At 41.0% G+C, this 18,555-nt stretch overlaps 1 protein-coding gene across 2 annotated transcripts in view; it reads left to right on the forward strand.

Annotated features, from left to right (window-relative positions):
• Positions 1 to 18,555, forward strand: part of PIK3C3 (phosphatidylinositol 3-kinase catalytic subunit type 3) — a 139,032-nt gene that overhangs the window by 43,108 nt on the left and 77,369 nt on the right. For both annotated transcript variants that reach the window (XM_034773560.1, XM_034773561.1), the window contains 7 exons: positions 2,040 to 2,225; positions 3,667 to 3,821; positions 5,727 to 5,817; positions 7,174 to 7,241; positions 11,198 to 11,303; positions 12,193 to 12,309; positions 17,029 to 17,160. In XM_034773560.1, coding sequence (XP_034629451.1) covers positions 2,040 to 2,225; positions 3,667 to 3,821; positions 5,727 to 5,817; positions 7,174 to 7,241; positions 11,198 to 11,303; positions 12,193 to 12,309; positions 17,029 to 17,160 — 855 coding nt within the window. The remainder of the gene's footprint in view (positions 1 to 2,039; positions 2,226 to 3,666; positions 3,822 to 5,726; positions 5,818 to 7,173; positions 7,242 to 11,197; positions 11,304 to 12,192; positions 12,310 to 17,028; positions 17,161 to 18,555) is intronic.

The raw sequence follows: 18,555 nt of genomic DNA on the forward strand, positions 1-18,555 counted from the left end.
AATTTATTTGAGCGTAAGCTTTCGTGGGCTACAGCCCACTTCATCGGATGCATAGAATGGAACACAGAAGATATTTATACATACAGAGAACATGAAAAGGTGGGAGTAGCCATACCAACTGTATGTATAAGTATCTTCTTTCTGTGTGTTCCATTCTATGCATCCGATGAAGTGGGCTGCAGCCCACGAAAGCTTATGCTCAAATAAATTTGTTAGTCTCTAAGGTGCCACAAGTACTCCTGTTCTTTTTGCAGATACAGACTAACGTTGCTACTCTGAAACAAATCTCTATAGCTGCCTTGCTGGTTGCTGCCACCCGACACCATAATTTTTCCTTGGGAGTGGGCATTTTGTATAATAGAAGAGACAGTTGATTGAGTCAACATTGTCTCATTGAAGTATTTCCCACAGGCCTATGGGGAAAAGGTGTCCCAGAGATCATGGGATTACTTCTGGAGAAGCTTGCGTGTGGTGGCTTGGGGGGAAACTGATACTTCGGAGGTGACACTGCAAACTGCTTGTGTACTGTTATCAAGAGCTACCAGAACTAAGTTCCCTCTTTGTGCCTATAGAGGAGCGGATTCCTGGTGGTCGTCTCCGGGAATTAGCTCTTCCAGCGTCCTGGAGCGCCCCCTGCAGGCCGGTGGTCCACTTGTCCTCTAGCCCCTGTGTCCCTCCCGGATCCCTGTGCCCTTTTATCTGGGGTGCTGCCCCCTGGCAGTACACCCCTAAGTACTAGGGTCTCCCCTCCCCGGGGAACCCCCACCCACTATCCCTACCTCGCCTCAGAATAAGGCCACTACCCCCGCTCCCTGGGGCAGACTGCAGTATAGGCCACTCATCACAGGCAAGGTTGGGTTTGGACCTGCTGCCTTGGCCTACCCCTGGGCTGCCCTCTGCAACCCCCAGTACCCCTTGGCCTCCTACTAGGCCGCGGCCTAGGGCTTTCCAGGCTGAAGCTCCCCAGCCCTGCTCCACTCAGGTACGCTGTTTCTAGCTCGCTGCAAAGAAAGACTGCCTGGCCTCTGACTCACAGCCTTTTTATATAGGGCCAGCTGAGGCCTGATTGGGGTTGGCCCAGCTGCTTCCTAATCAGCCCAGCTTAGCAGCTCCCAGCCACAACCTTCCCCCAGGGCTGTTTTAAGCCCTACAGGGCAGAAGTGGGGTAACCACCCCGTTACAGTGCCTTAAGCAAAGGGTACAATCTAGCACTCAATGTGGTCTGGAATATATGGATATTAAGTGGCTGAAAAAGAACATTCTAAGTAGGGCTGTTAAGCAATTAAAAAAATTTATAATGATTAATCGTGCAATTAAAAAAATTAATTGCACGATTAATCATGCTGTTAAACACTAGAATACCAATTTAAATATTTTGAGATGTTTTCTACATTTTCAAATATATTGATTTCAATTACAATGCAGAATACAAAGTGTACAGTGCTCACTTTATATTTATTTTTGATTACAAAGATTAGCACTGTAAAAAACAAAAGAAATAGTATTTTTCAATTCACCTAATACAAGTACTCTAGTGCAATCTCTTTATCATGAAAGTTGAACTTACAAATGTAAGAATAAATTGTGAATTTGAGATTGCTGCTACAGAAGATGTCATTCTCTTGCACTGTAGCACTTTAATCTAACTTCAGAGGGCCCTACAAAAATTGAAGAATTAATCTTCACAACACCCCCACAAGGTAGGTGAGAATTATCACCCATTTTATAGATGTGGGGGTGATAATGCATAGTGAGATTAAGTGCCTTGGTCAATATCATGCAGCAAGTCAGTAGCATAACTGGGAATAGAACACAGATCTGATTCACACTGGTGCATGGTCACACAAGTTTAGTTGCCCAGAATATTGCCATTCACTTCAATTGGATTCCCCCAGTTTATGCTAATATAATTGCAATAAGAATCTGTCCCCATGTCTTGTCTTGACTTAAACTAAAATATGTAACTCTTTAAATATTCCAGTTCATTGATTTCTGTAATTGCTTAGGAATAGTCAGTTTTTCTAATTTTCTTTGTTTAGGCTTTGACAAAGTTCTTGAAATGTGTCAACTGGGACCTACCCCAGGAGGCAAAGCAGGCACTGGAGCTACTGGGGAAATGGAAGCCAATGGATGTAGAAGATTCTCTGGAACTGTTATCATCTCATTTCACCAATCCAACAGTACGGCGGTATGCTGTTGCCAGGTTGCAACAGGCAGATGATGAGGTATTAAAGGACTCTATTGTTCCGTGTGTGTACTTTACTTTCACCTATGAGAAAATCAAAGGACCTAATGTAGTACATGGAGAAATGTACTGTTTCCATAATGTTTGCTACTACCTGAATATTTATTACCTTTTATAGCAAGGTAATTATGAAAGATAATAAAAGGTTGACTGTGAAGCTGTTCAATGTAAGTGTCCATTTTTAGAGAGAATAAAACTTCTAGCTTTATTAAGCAAAACTTCTCACAATGCAAATCAATACTCTGTGTTAGATGTCTTCAGCCATGCAGACTGAAACCATCATACTTTCTCCCCACAACCCAAGAGATCAGTTTTGATGCTAACCTGTTCACTTCAAAATTAACTGCTCCATTGTTGAATAGTATACCAGATACTTCTAGCAATCTATTTTGTAAATAGCAGGTGTGTCCTGACATTGCATTCCTTTGAGGAAGAAGGTGCAGAAAGATATTCTGTTAGCTAGAAATGAGATAAAACATTTGAGATAGAGGGGGATTTCTTTTTGAAAACCCATGTAAAAACACTCAGTAAGTGGTGGAAACTTAATGGAATCTAATCTTTTATCTAAGTTTTAATATGCATATTACATCTGCCTCCTATTTTTATGATAGGGAATTTTATGCACTCATGATTGTGCCTTTTGGATGCATAACACATTTTCTTAAAAGCAGCCCATAAAACTGATCAGCTCACAATAGGGAACACTAATTGCCTCCTAGTTAGCACCCCACCTACAGTAAAACTGACTCCCTCAGTAATATCCCTGTTAATATTCTTGACCAAAAAGACCTTCCTTGCACCATGCATTGGAGATCACTGAACAGGTTCTGGTAGACCATCAGAGGGGGGAAATTCCTTAGGTAATAATTAATTAAAAACCCTGTCTTAAGAATTCAAATCTAGGGACTGTTATATTGCTTTGTTGGTTTTAATTTTTATGATGCATAAGGGAAGAGGCAGCATTAGATAGCCAAGTCCTAGGCTCTGTCCAACTTTTACAGATGGAAGTCAAATACATTAAAGTGAATAGTTTGTTCAATTTTCATTAAATAAGACCAACATGGCTCCATTAAACGGATAGTGGAAGTTGATTACAATAAGGTATGAGGAAGACTAACATTAGCCACTCTAAAACAGAAATATACACCCTGAGATGTGTAGTTAAATTGCTATTATGGCTTTTTAATAATGAAAAAAATGCAAGAAATAGAAACCGCCTGTGTGCCAAGTTATATTATATTCATGACCACTCTTTCTACCCTCCACTAGCCATGACTCAGTTCCTGCTTCCATTTCTTTACTGATCATTAAACCCTGATTTAGGCTTGTGAATAAATGGTGTAATTCTCAAAAGTGCTGAACATCCAACAGCTCATCTCTCAGTGTATCTATTTTTTTCCTCTGTGTTATGTCTTTCCAAGGATTTGTTGATGTACCTGTTGCAGTTGGTCCAGGCCTTGAAATATGAAAATTTTGATGACATAAAGAATGGATTAGAGCCAAATAAGAGGGACAGTCAGGGTTCAATGTCCGAGAGTATGGCAGCATCAGGAACGAATGCTGCAGAAATAGACAGGTAAGGGACTTTTGTTTTGAGAAGGGAAGAAACAAGGAATATTGGCATCAGAAGTAAAATACTGATTCTCTCTTGCAGGCATGCTCCAGTTTTGTCACTAGCATGTACTAAGTTTTATATTGCAAGGTTGCTACTCTTGCTTTATTTATGAGACCTTCATGATGTTTCCAGTCACTATCATGTTGAAGACTTAAAGCTCTGAGGCTGCTATGGGGTCTCTTTGGTTGAAAGTCTCATAGTGCCATTCCTGAGACATTAAAGTAATTGTTGGGTTCTTTGACTTTAAATACATCTAGCTAGTAATTGAACTGGGTGAGAATTTTTGGTAGAAAGTTGTTTTTGGAAATAGGTTGGGTTTGCTTAAAATATGTGTGTGTCTGGCTAGCAAGAACCCAGTCATCTGAGGGTATCTAGCACAAAACTTTGTGTTGTGATGATACTTGGTCTAAAAATGTAAGTTTGCAAAGGTCCTGGATACTTATTTATTATGAAAACAGAAATAGAAGGCAAGGAAGTACTGAGGCCTGTGAATGCCTGTTCCCTGCAATACAGGAAAATTACTGTGTGATTATTCATCACCTATATTTTCTCAGTCCTTCACAGAAGGACAGCCTCCGTTGTCCGGGATCCCTACCTATTTGCCCTAGAGGAAAAGCCTTTCTTTAAATATATCATCCACCAAGATTTTCACTCCTGCATTTCAACTCCTTAGTATGAGACACACAGAAACTCCTTAAGCTCCTGAAGTACTTTAGTCGTTAGAGCAGTAGTATTGGGTGGAGCATGAGGTAGTCCCATTGCCAGCAGTCATGCACAAACCTCTAAGTTTAAATCCTGCACATTAAATCTTCCAATTGGTTCCATCTTGACTGTAGTTGCCAAAGCAGGTCCCCACAGGTGTGCTTGTCCAGTTGCTGCTCCAATCCTTATATCTGAACTGATATAAAGCATTGTCAAATATCCCTCTCGGTGTTCCTGCCCTTCCAGCCAGATTCAAGTTGTTAAATGCTTAAGGCCAATTCTCTTGGAGTTATATTTTCAAAAGCACCAAAGGAACTTAGGTTCCCAAGTCACTTTTGAAAATGGGACTTAAGCTCCTAAGTGTTAGATGACTTAGATATTTTTGAAAACTTTATGGCACTTAGTGTCTGTGCTTAAGGTGCCTTGTAGTCATTTCAATACTGACTTGTCACTTAAGCATTCAAATTAGGTGATTCTTTTTGATATCCTACTCTTGAGAGGGTGTTTTCAGAGCCCCAAAGGAGGAAGGAAGGCAGACCACTTCCCTGGCTTCAAATAATCTGTGTGGCAGAGCAGTGTCACTGAAAGGCTAAAATCTACTGCCTCAGACTAAAACCAGGTGCAGACTAAAATCAGATTTGCCTGCAAATCACAATTCACTGGGAATGTGAAGAATGCATCTCACCTCTTCTAGTGAGATTGCCTTGAATCTGATTTGAGGCCAGCCCAGTAGTGCTTTGAAAGGAAGTCCCTCAAAGCAAAAACTGAGCTGATCAAGACTCCATGTTGATGATGTGGCTTGCTCTGGAGAAGAAACATTGCTTCTCCTAATAGACATAGTGAGAGAGCGTCACCACTGAAGCATCGTACACCATCTTCCTTGAAACAGGCTCTGATCATTCACGTGCTTGAAGTTTTCATGCTTAATTTTTTTACAACCACAGGATAACTAAGTTTCGATTTTCTGGAGGAATTAATGTTGCCACTATTGTTAGCTGTTGAGCCTATTTGGCTACTTGGGAAACCTATAAAAATGGAGGACAGTCTAGTTAATATCCATTGCAAATGGAATGTACACCATGGTGTGTGTGTTTTTTTTTTTAACTGTTAGTGTGATCCCAAATCCTAATTGTAAAACACATGCTTTATTTCTTTACTTTACAGTTCCCAGATCATAGCGAGTCCCCTTCCTCCTGTATCCTCCCCACCTCCTACTTCTAAAACAAAGGAGTCTGCAGAGAGTGAAAACCTTGAAGTAAGTAAAACATGTTAGAGTTACTAACTAAGAAGTATCCAACATAACTGAATGGGTATTTGTTTTATATTGGTCTTTATCCCATTTGACTAATAAGCTAAATATAACAAGTTCACTAAACTTGTTATGATGTTTGACTCTTCCTGAAAGTACATTGTTGCATAGTCCAAAAGACAAGACTTTAGTTTTTACTCTTGCCCTGGGAATAGAAATGTGTTAAGAAGAAATGTTCAAGTGAACTAAATATAAAGATTACTTTATTAAGAAAATACTGATGGTTTTTCTTAATGTTTATATCTAAGTTGTTTATGAACACAGTCACACTAACAGGAATAGGTTAATGTTGCATTATGTATTTTTCTGTTAAACACAAAAATCAGTACCTTTTGGTAAAGATAAAAATGAATGTAGAGAAACATAGTGAGCATATAATATTACATTCAAGGTAACTTGAATGTGCCTACATATATTCTAATTAGTGTGTATATAATTATTTTATACAGATCTCAACTATTTTTATCTATATAGCACACACATCAAAAACTGTGCATTTCTGGACAAGATCCTCAACTGGTATAAATGGCCTAACTCCATTGATTTCAATGTTACTATCCTAATTTGCACCGCTGGAAGATTTGGCCCTTCTCTTTCTAGTAGATGTTGGATAAAGATGGGGAGATGAACTGATGACTGCACTGAAGCCAGTATAACTGTCTGGTGTATTATCGATCTGAGAGCGCTCACCTTGCTACACTCAAAGTCCATGCAGTTTACTTCCTGGGGTATAATTCTAGTGAGTCACAAAATAAATCCCAAATGAAGCAAGACAAAATTCAGCCCAAGCCTTTTCCTGGGGTTGGCTGCTGCCATAGTTCATCTGAGGGGCTACTCAGCCCTCACTAGCAAGCTGCTCTCACTTTAGAATCATAGAATATCAGGGTTGGAAGGGACCTCAGGAGGTCATCTAGTCCAACCCCATGCTCAAAGCAGGACCAATCCCCAGATAGATTTTTGCCCCAGTTCCCTAAATGGCCCCCTCAAGGATTGAACTCACAACCTTAGGTTTAGATGCTCAAACCACTGAGCTATCCCTCCCCGCAACATGGGAATGGGGACAGGCAGCCCATATGTGCCTACCTTTAAGATGCAATACAGACACAGTAGAGTACTTCATTTTTGTTTGTTTGTTTTGTTTGTTTGTCTGTTTTTTGGGGGAGGTCTCTGCTGCTGCCTGATTGGTTATTTCCAGTTTCACATGGTGTCCAGTTGACTGGTCAGTCTGTAACTCTAGTGTTTGTAGCTTTGAGGCTCTACGTATAACTTTTTTTTTTTTTTTTTTACTCTACTCTATTCTAGCAAGACCTTTGCACTTTTTTGATATCCCGAGCCTGCAAGAATTCCACACTGGCTAACTACTTATACTGGTATGTCAAAACTTACTTTGTATTATTTGTATTGGGGTCCCCAAATTTGAGATCAGGGTCCAGTTGTACAAGGTGCTATACAGACACAGAATAAAAGATAGTCCTTGCCCTGAGGAACTTAATATCTAAACTGGAGATGCAATAATGGGTTTAAATAAACAAAAGGAAGGATGAGGATTACGCAGTGTGCAGTTACATAGGATAACTAGTATAAAGATGGCAGTCACTAGCTTATAGAATAACGTGTATGCATATATCTCTAGATAAAGTGAGAGCATTATATTTGCATTAATGCAGTGATCAAAATAAAATTTTAAATTCTCACTTTATGGTCTACAAGTGTCATTCAATTGGAATAAAAAAAACGTAATTCAGTTTTGGATTGTGTTATGATTTTTTGGTTTTCATAGCAATCTGTCTATAGCACTCAGTTCGTGCCCTGTATTATAGCACTTCATAAAATGCATAATTGGCATAAGGCACTGTAAACCTGTTGTGCTAAACTAAGGCTTCCTTTATTAGCTATCGTGGATGAGTACCATTTGAATATCTAAATAAGGTAGTGCTGCAAATCTCCCCCCCCCCCCACCCCCATGAATGACCTATAGTTGTGACACCTTGTCCAGATGATTGGAGTTTTGCACTTAAATCACAGCACTAAAAATGTACCCCTGTTTTATAATTCTGTATGTCATTGATTGAAAATGGTTATTGGAAGTATGCTGTAACTAATACTAATATGCTATGAATAGAACAAAATAGTTGGAAATGAAAGGGGTGAATTAAAATAAATTGTCCAAAATGGTGTGCCAAAAATTTGACTTACAACTGGAAGCACTGTTAGAATAAGTCCATCCTCGCAAAATATATCCTTGTCTTCCCTCTCACATACACTATTTAAATTTAAAAACATTAATCAAACAGAAACATGATTTACTACAACACATGGTTGTAGTATACACCATGCCAGCATACACTTTTTCTTTGTCATAGCCTAGAATGTTCGTTTAAACTAAAAATATAATGGGCTCCTGTTCTGAAGGTAAGGAACTACAAGTGTGATTACTGGGAATAGATGTTAAATATTTGGTCCGGTCAAACATTCTTATTTATTTAAGTAGAAATAACTTAGTCTAGCTTCGCTCACTTAAATGTGTGGTTCATTTCACAGCCATTACTGAAGCTTTTGTGTTTGGCCAATTACAAAAAACCCCAAACCTTTTCATACATGCAAGATTGTGTGTGGTTTGTATCACTAGAGAATACAAGTACATTGCATTCTGAAACTTGGAACAAACTTTCTTCTTCCTAACTCATTCAGTCAACAAACTTTCAAGCTCTCTCGAAACACTCTTGCCTTCTGACCGCAAAATCAGCTAATTTATTCTTTCTTTTCTTTTCAGACATCTCAATTTCTCTGTGACAAAGTCAAAATGTCACAGCTACAGTTTGATCTGACATAGCCATAAATCCTTTTGGCTGCTGATCAATTACGTTTTTCAGCTAACCAGACGCAGCATGAGCTTAAAACAATCAATAGAAAAATTCAGTAATCCTTGAAATTCAGGCAACACATTAATATTACTGTGATGCTAGAGTCATTCCTGTACTTTTTCACTTTTGTGCATAGATGACTTAAAACTATTTTTTGTGTATACATCATCTAATGAGGCATATGATATCAGGCCTTCGGGCCTGCCTCTCAAGAAGTTAGAGAGATACCATGTAGTACTTTCCTTTGCAAAAAAAGATGAGATAAAGACACATTTTAATGAATTTCTTTGCATTGTCCCTTTTTCCCTTCTCTTGTTGAGTTCATAAGCTTTGAAAATACACACGAGAAGCTGTCGGACTTCATTTCCTCTGTAGTAAGATCTAAATTTGTACCCTTAAAAAAGGCTATGCTACTAGCAATCACTGCTGCAAGAGTAAGAGAGCTTTGGCAATGGCTTCTGGTTAGCTATAGGATTTATCAAGAGTATAGCCCTTGTGAAACACAGGTATTTATCTGGATACTGAATGCATTTCAGGTTTTGTTATCAATTTGTAAATTAGTTTAGAAAGGTGTATAGCACACAAACTTGATGGAAAATTCACTTGATGTAGCGAGCTCTTGAATCAATTTGAAGAGACAGCCCACGACAGCAGATTATCTAATGGATTGTGCAGTTTCCTGCAGTTGATTTTCTACATCGAGAAGAGACCATTTTGATTAGTTCTTCTGTGGCTACCAAATTTAGATATTAATCCCTATCTACTCAAAACATGCTCTTCAATCTAGAAATGTAGCTAGGTCATACAATCCTCTGCACATTGTCCTTCATATCCATGTGCACCTTTTACATAGTTTTGTCTTGGGAGTAGAATTGCAGCTCCATTTTTGAATTGGCTCATGTTGTCACCTCCTTTCATCTCCCATGTTGTTAAATGAATTTTTCTCTTTGGGGTGCCTGCCACAGTGCTTAATTTGTGCCGTGGCTTGCCAGGGTTGAGCCCTGACACCGCTAGGCTTGGTAGTTCATAGACCTGGCAACCTCTGGGCTTGCAGTATCAGTTATGAAGGGTAAAAAATAATTGCTTGAACCCCGGCACCTCTTTCATTACAAATTAAGCACTGACTTGACATTAGTTGTCCCAGCATATAACCGGTTTCAGTGATCTAAAATAGAAACAAAGTATATGTTGTGTAAGAAAGGTAGAAACATAATTGTTAAGCAGAGCATAAAATCAGCTAGACTTAATATTAGGACAAGTGTAGTTAGCTCGGCTCTCAGATTTATTCATTTAGTTTAATTTGTAATCAGCATTCTTATCAGCACTCATCAAACTTGCTATGGGCTCTCACAGTATTGAAAAACCCAGTTATCCAATCAGTAACAAAAATATTCTGCCCATGCACCTCAAAACACTTACTGATGTCGGAGGTGGTGTTCCATTGATCCTGTATAGTGCCTAACATGTTGGAGCTCCAGTCCTGGGGCAACACCATAAAGTAATTAGAAAGGTAACTGTCTCAGCGTGGGTGGAGTTAGTCCATAACATCTGTGAAGACTGATTTAGGTTCGCTACATTTGTACAGTCACTTAACTTAATCCAAACCAACCATTAGAAAATGTAATGTATTCAGTTGCATATTAAATAGCCCCGCCTAGAATATGCACAGTTCTATGTATTGTGCTATACTATATCTCAGAGGATAGAAGGGTGATAATTGACAAACTGCCTGTTTTGGTTGGCGTTACTTTATCGTGCATAAGTGAAATTACATTTCTATGCTACATATGAAATAACCCATAAGGGCAATCAGAGTAAGAACCACACATAATTTACCAAAATAAGGCATCAAATCAAAAATGATTGTAAAATATTTTTCTCTTCTTTGGCTGAGGCCTCTCGTCTGGTAGTCCTTTTAAAAATGAATAGTAACTTATTTGCAAAGCCATGCTCTGGGATCACTCAAGTATTCTTCCACCCCAATTGCTGATGGAACATGCAGTGACAATGCATTGGGCGAGGGAGGCAGGAATGGGGGTTCAGGAGGTTGTTTGAATTGCCATTTTGTAGCACTCAGATTAGGAATGGATAATAAAGCAGTGAGAATGGTAGAACGCTCCTGTCAATGAGTGGTAGGACAAATTATTAGTGTAGATGGAAATGCAATGGGGCAGAGGTGTGTGTCTGGGTTACCCGTCTGTACCTGCTCTGTTTGAGTGCTACCACTCTTATGTCTTAAGTGAAAGTAAATCTCAAGTGTTTCAAGTAGTCTGTATATCAGTGGAAAGACCCAGGGTATCTGTCCCTGATACTGCTACCTGAAGGTTCAGGTTTTGCCCTGAATCAAGTAAAAATTAGTTTTGCTGTAATTGCAGATCTTTATTACCCAGCTGTAGTACTGCACATGTAAGTGATTTGTATCGCAGAAGGACAACCTAACCGAGATTGTTTTTGTGTTAAAGGTATGTAATAGTGGAATGTGAAGACCAAGACACTCAGCAGAGGGATCCAAAGACTCATGAAATGTACCTAAATGTGATGAGACGGTTTAGTCAGGCTCTATTAAAGGTAACCCATCCCTTAGGTAATGAAAGATTAAGCAGTTTGCAGGTGTTTGCTTTCTTTAAAAAGACACTAGTTTCCTACGGTGCCCTGCCATAAGCATTACAGTCTGCCAAGCCACTTCTTCTCCCAGGAATTCATTTGATCTGCTGTAAATGATGTAATTTTAGTTCAAAACAAATGAATGCAACTATCAAGAAAGTATTTCCCTTTCTCTATTTGTTGCTTTTCCGATCAACTGACTTTTCATATCATGCTTGCCTCTAGACCCCCTTGCATCTGGCAGTGAGTGTCTGATATTTGTGAGGAATATTTGGCCCTGCTTGACAAATTTGAGGTTGGATCACTAGCCTTTGCTGAATCAAGAAGCAGTGCCAATCTGTCTGTCAGCAGTAGAGGGTGCTGATGTAGTGAAAAAAGGTCCTTCTCCTGAGCTATAGTTCATAACTTCTGACATATGTGTACAGCGTTTGCTGGCTTAAGTCTAACGTTGGGTATCTTTCATTGTATTTTACTTCACATCTCATTAATGCTGCTTCAAGGTTTTTATGTGACTCATGTAGTACAAAGGCGTATTTCACATGCGAGAATCTTCATGAAACTTACTTTTTTCCTCCCTGTGAATTAGTTTGTCATGCATGAATGTTCACCACTCAAATTATTATTGTTGATGTAAATTGAAGTGCACTAAAAGGTCAGATAACTGATTGCCAGCTACAGCAATTTTGATTACATTTTACAGAAAATACTGTGCTTTGAATGAACTCTGAAACGAAAGATAATTGATCTTTTTTATTAACTTGGGAAATCTAGCTAGACTAAGAATAAATGTACAAATTTCAGATGTAATTATGGAACAAAGACCTAATTTTCTGTTTCTTTTTCGTTCACGTAGGGCGATAAGTCTGTCAGGGTTATGCGTTCTTTGCTGGCAGCGCAGCAGACATTTGTAGATCGACTGGTTCATCTAATGAAGGCAGTGCAGCGTGAAAGTGGGAATCGTAAAAAAAAGGTAAATGCGGGAATAAAAACTTTCTGTGGTTAAAATTTGAGTACGACTGTTAGTTTTCACTGGAAACTTTTGATAAGCTGTGTAGCAAGATACTTTGAATTTTTCTAACGTCTTATTTAAGCTAAGCATTTATGTTAATATGCAGTGTATGTGTTTTGTTTAGCCTGAAGTATTTCAGGTCTTTTGCATTTTTTGCCCTGAGCTATTCTAGTTCTGTTTGTTTTGGTTTCTTTGGTCACCTTTTGGACACACATATGGAAGACTAAAATTTCTGGGAAATCTTTTCTCAAAGATTCTTTTTGATCAATTTATTTTTCCTCTTTAATTTATACAAATATAACTCTTGTACCCTCAGGGAGGTATATCCAGAATAGTGCTTTGGCTCTAAGGGTACATTGTTTTAGTTGGGGATTGGTCCTGCTTTAGCAGGGGGCTGGACTAGATGACCTCCTGAGGTTCCTTCCAACCCTGATATTGTATGATTCTATGATCTACACAGCAGTTGGGAAGTGTGATTCCTACCTCAGGTAGATATACACGCACTAGCTCTGCTTGAACTAGTGCCTAAAACCAGCGAGGTCATGGTAGCTGCCTGAATGTAATCCTGCCTGACCCTATCTCTAGGCATGTACTTGTGTAGCTTATGTTTTGAGGTTTTTTAGACAGGTTTTTTTACGCCTTTCTCAGCTATTAATTGTTGTGTATTCACTATGTCAGTAGTTTATCTATTTTTCCCCCTTCACCCTTTGGTGAGAGGAGTTAGAAACCAATAGGGTTTTTTTTGTTGTATACTTATGATTCTTGATTTTATTAGTCTTTTTCTTCCTGTGTTTTTGAGAGATTTGACTGTATGCCATGTTCATTCTATTCATTTTATCTTTGTTACTGCTTATGTCCTTCAGTCCTTCAATAGCATCGTTAATACCAGTTTCACCACCACCTCCTTTCTCCCCCAAATAATGTTGTGCTGAACTTTTCATTTCCTTAGTGTATGACCCATTTTCCATAGCATGTACTAAATTACTTTTTAATATTGATTCGTGCCTGAGATTTTCGTATACATTTACATGGAAAAGTATGAATGCGCTATAGCATAAGCAAGACACTGAAAACCACTATAATCCTAAATACTAATATAGATTGAGACATATAGACTTTATAATCTGATTTTAGATTTATCATTAGATCTTGTTATCATCTCCTTTTTAATCCACCTGAAAATCTGGATAAAAATCAGGATCTTGCTAAGAAAAAAACAAGCTTTGCATCGTAGCTGAGCTTTCAGGGATCGTGGATACACATTGAAAATGTCTGAACTTTTATTACAAATATTAGATGAAGAGCTTGATACCATATATTCCAATCTCTGTAGTGTTTTTTAGGTTCTAAGTATTTATGGTGTATGAGTTAAAATGAACAAAAACAAAACAAAAACTCCTTTTTAATATGTTTATTGGTTCTTTATACCAATAGTCAACAAGGAGCTTTAGTCTTCTGTGAGGTCAGTGGCTCCTTTCTAGATTCATTATCTCTTCCATAATTTAATTTTGAGCTAAATTTTGAGTCTTGGATATTTTAATATGCATTTATAACTTTCATCAAACCTGTTAAGTTGAATTTATTTATATAGCACAATGTTTATCCAGAAAATGGAATATATTTAGTCATGCTTTGTGTGATTGTATCTATAATACATGAAGGGAAAATACATAATGAAAATTGGGTAATATGCATATGTTCTTGAAACTATATCTATTCTGCATTTCAAACAAACAAACAAAAAACCTCTATGTGCTTCTGGCCTATAATCTATCCTACACATAAACCAGAGAGAAACATTTGTAAGATGCATTGTATATAGTAATTGCCGATATATTTCTATTTAACGCAAATGTGTAGGTTTGGGCTATCTTCTGGCCTGCAGCAACTGGCCTTTGCAAATATGCCCAGGGGTGTTTGAGCTAATATAGTGGCCCTAGGCCACCCTTTGCCTCTGACTTAGGGTTACCATACGTCCGGATTTCCCTGGACATGTCCGGCTTTTTGGTACTCAAATCCCCGTCCGGGGGGAATTGCCAAAAAGCCGGACATGTCCGGGGAAATAGGGAGGCAGCATAAGCCAGGGTCCGCCCGGCCCCAGCACAACCCGTCGGGTCCGCAGCGCAGCCCAGCTGCCTGGCTACATTGTAGCGAGCTTGGGCAGGGGAAGGGGGGCGCAGCCGCAGAAGGCGGCGAAGGGGCCGCTGCTGCCCCCGCAGGCCAGGCGGACCGCGCGCCCCAGCCGAGCCCGCAGGACCATGGGGAGGCCGGGCCCAGCCAGCGGCTCGGGCTTCCCCGGCCACTGGGGGACCCTTCCTGCGGCCCCATCACCCCGCGTGGCAGGAAGGAGGCTGCGGCGCAGGGCAAGGAGTGCGGCGTGTGCCGGGGCTGCAGGGACCCGCGGTGTCCCGGTCGCCGCTGAGCATCCGAAGCCCCAGCCAGGCAGAGGCTGCCAGGGGAGCAGGGCAGGCGGGGGGGTGCAGAGGCTGCAGGGGTGGGGGGAGTGCAGGGACTGCAGGGCGAGTGGGGAGCAGGGGGCACAGAGGCTGCAGGGGCAGGAGGGTGCAGGGGCTGCAGGGTGAGGAGGAGCGGGGGGGGCAGGGCAGGGGGTGGGGTGCAGAGGCTGCAGGGCAAGGAGGGGCAGGGCAGGTGGTGGGGTGCAGAGGCTGCAGGGCAAGGAGGGGCAGGGCAGGTGGTGGGGTGCAGAGGCTGCAGGGCAAGGAGGGGCAGGGCAGGTGGTGGGGTGCAGAGGCTGCAGGGCAAGGAGGGGCAGGGCAGGTGGTGGGGTGCAGAGGCTGCAGGGCAAGGAGGGGCAGGGCAGGTGGTGGGGTGCAGAGGCTGCAGGGCAAGGAGGGGCAGGGCAGGTGGTGGGGTGCAGAGGCTGCAGGGCAAGGAGGGGCAGGGCAGGTGGTGGGGTGCAGAGGCTGCAGGGCAAGGAGGGGCAGGGCAGGTGGTGGGGTGCAGAGGCTGCAGGGCAAGGAGGGGCAGGGCAGGTGGTGGGGTGCAGAGGCTGCAGGGCAAGGAGGGGCAGGGCAGGTGGTGGGGTGCAGAGGCTGCAGGGCAAGGAGGGGCAGGGCAGGTGGTGGGGTGCAGAGGCTGCAGGGCAAGGAGGGGCAGGGCAGGTGGTGGGGTGCAGAGGCTGCAGGGCAAGGAGGAGCAGGGCAGGCAGGGGCATAGAGGCTGCAGGGCAGGCAGGGGGCACAGAGGCTGCAGGGGTGGGGGGGGTGCAGGGGCTGCAGGGCGAGTGGGGAGCAGGTAAGCACTTAGCAACCCTCAACCAAGATCAGAGCGGGAGGGAGGAGAGGGAATGCAGGGTGCTCAGAGGAGGGGGCAGAGTTGGGGCAGGGACTTTGGGGAAGGGGTTGGAATGGGGGCGGGGAAGGGATGGAGTTGGGGCGGGGCGGGGGCGGGACTGGGACCCTGTGAAGTATCCTCTTTTTTAAATGTTTGAATATGGTAACCCTAGTCTGACTGGCGTTAAAATCAGTGGAATCTGCTGCATCTGTCTTCACTTCATGTCTATTCTGTGCATGGTTGGCAGGAGGAAATAGGGCAGCTGTTGAGCATTTGGTGCATAAGTTCTTTATTATATAGGATATTAGGTAAATCGTTTTGACTGAATTGCAGTTTTAAAAATGTGTGCAGTATTGATTCAATATTATAAATGTGGGGCCAGTTCCCACAGTGAGATTGTCGCAGGCTGTTACCAGCACGAGTGAACCCATTGAAATCAGCAGGGCTCCATACTGGTGCAGGGCTCCATCTGTGTAATTCCAAGTGTAGGATCATATCTAGAGCAGTGAGACTCAGACTGCGGCTCGCGAGCCATAAGTGGCTCTTTAATGTGTCTCCTGTGGCTCTTTGAAGCACATGATATAAAACACTGTGTGATTTAATTATTAACTAATCTGAGTTATTAATCAGGATGCTTTTATTATGTTATTAACCAATTAGGTTATCAACTTGCACTAAGTTATTAACTTGTTTGCTGCGAGAATGATATATATAAATTAAATATTTCCTCCGTCATACGGTTTTAAATATAAATGAGTTATAATAGAATATGAATAGTTCTATAGTAAATGAAACAAAATAGAGTGAATTCAACGGCTCTTTTGGGTAATGTTGATCGCTAATTTACTCCTGAACCACTGAGATCTGAGTATCACTGTCCTAGAGCAGGGGGTTGGACTAGATGACCTCCTGAGGTCCCCTCCAACCGCAATATTCTATGATTCTATGAACAGATCTTGTATAAGAGAACTAAAGACCTCTATTAATGTGGAAAACTAACACCCCTTCATAGGGGCATGTAGCCAATTTACAAAAATACAAAGAAATTATTGGAAGGTTACTATCATTGACATATCTAAACCTGCATGTATTTATATGACTGGCTTTGAACTGGGTGTAGAATATCTGATTACTTCGACTGTTCTGCAATTTCTTTTTAATTTCACATTGTGCTAAAGATGGATGTTACATTGCTTTGAAGGCATAAAGTGCTTTATAAATGCTATATTATATGGATATACATCTACTTTTTTGTTACTGCACATTTTTATACCCAACTATATAAATATTTCTGTAAAGGTTGTTCTCATGCTTTTCCATCTATATTTCTTTTAAACTCTATTTACATTTTCATCTAATTGAACTTTTGGGTTTTTGCTCTTTTAGAATGAGAGGCTACAGGCATTACTTGCAGACAATGAGAAGATGAATTTATCAGATGTGGAACTTATTCCGCTTCCTTTGGAACCTCAGGTGAAAATCAGAGGAATAATCCCAGAGACAGCTACACTGTTTAAGGTAAATGGGAGAGATCTTCCATTGAATAAATGAGGTATAATTAAACCTTAATTTTTGAAATACTAACAGAAATGTTACCTTGAAAAACTACTTGCTGTTAAATTTGTCAAATACACGTTGTGCTCCTGACATTGAGAGGCTAATATCACTGAATTTAGTGGGGTAAGTGAATGATCAAAGCATTTGTACCCGAGTGCAGCCAATGTTTAAGTGGCATTTTGGTCTAAAAGACTGTATCCTCTACTCTTTCCTTATGAAATGCTGTGAGTGTGTGCATACTAATTGGCCACAATACTGTACATGGTGGAGTTGATGTAAAGAGATGGGCTTTACATTTTGTTCTGAGCAAGGTTTGATCCATGAACATTTTGATATCCAGACAGGACTTCCCAATCTGAGGGCTAGCTACTAAGACATCAGAGCCAGCACAGCAATGGTCCACCATCCGTTCTATATGATTTATTAAAAATCCATGATCAACAGAGTCAAACCTTGCTGACAGACTGTTTGTTATGAACTGGGTTTATGTGATAGTAATAGTGGTGATGCACGAATGGGTGCATAGCTTATTTGTCTGCCAAAATGCCGCCTAAATCACAAAGATGTGCATCATTCTACATTCTTCCAACACCTCACCTTCTCTGTCCACACTGTAGACTTGTTTCTCCATGTGTGCATTTGTGCTTTCTTCAGAATAGAGTGTTACTCCACTTTCTTATTTCCTTCTTCATTGCCTTTGCCTTATCTGATCGTTTGGGGATGGTGGTTCTTGTTCTTCATTTTCAAGTGTTCTTGTTGGCTGTATCCTCCTAGCTGATAACAGCCTTCTGTGACTATTCGCTTTTGTACTCTGGCCAACATATCACACATCACATCATCTCACATGACTAACCATCTCAGTTTATGCTCCCTCTGCTTTTCCGCAATGGAGCAACCTGCATTGTGGTTTGTACCATTTCATTATGTAGCCTATCAGCGCTAGCATCCACCTGAGCACTCTCATTTCAGGAGTGCGAAGCAGTTGTTCGTTCTTCCTCATTGGCCAGCATTCTGACCCAGACATCATGGCTGACCTAATCATGAACTTATATGCTTTGTTCTTTAGTTTACTTGGCATATTCTTATTGCAGAGATTTCCCTTCAACTTTATTTTTCATTTGCAGGCTCCTAATTTTTTTTTTAATGGAAGTTTGGACCCCTTTGAAAATCTTGGACATAGTCTGTGGACCTCCAGGGGTCCATGGACCGCAGGTTGAAAACCACTGGTTTACACCAAGTACTCTTCATGTGACTCCTAACGTCTGCATTTACATTCCCAACATGCCTCAACACTGAGCCAACACTGGCTGCACAGACTCTAACTCTACACCATCTAATTTTACTGGGTTCTCATTA

This window comes from Trachemys scripta, chromosome 6, assembly GCF_013100865.1.
Source record: "Trachemys scripta elegans isolate TJP31775 chromosome 6, CAS_Tse_1.0, whole genome shotgun sequence".
NCBI lineage: Eukaryota > Metazoa > Chordata > Testudines > Emydidae > Trachemys > Trachemys scripta.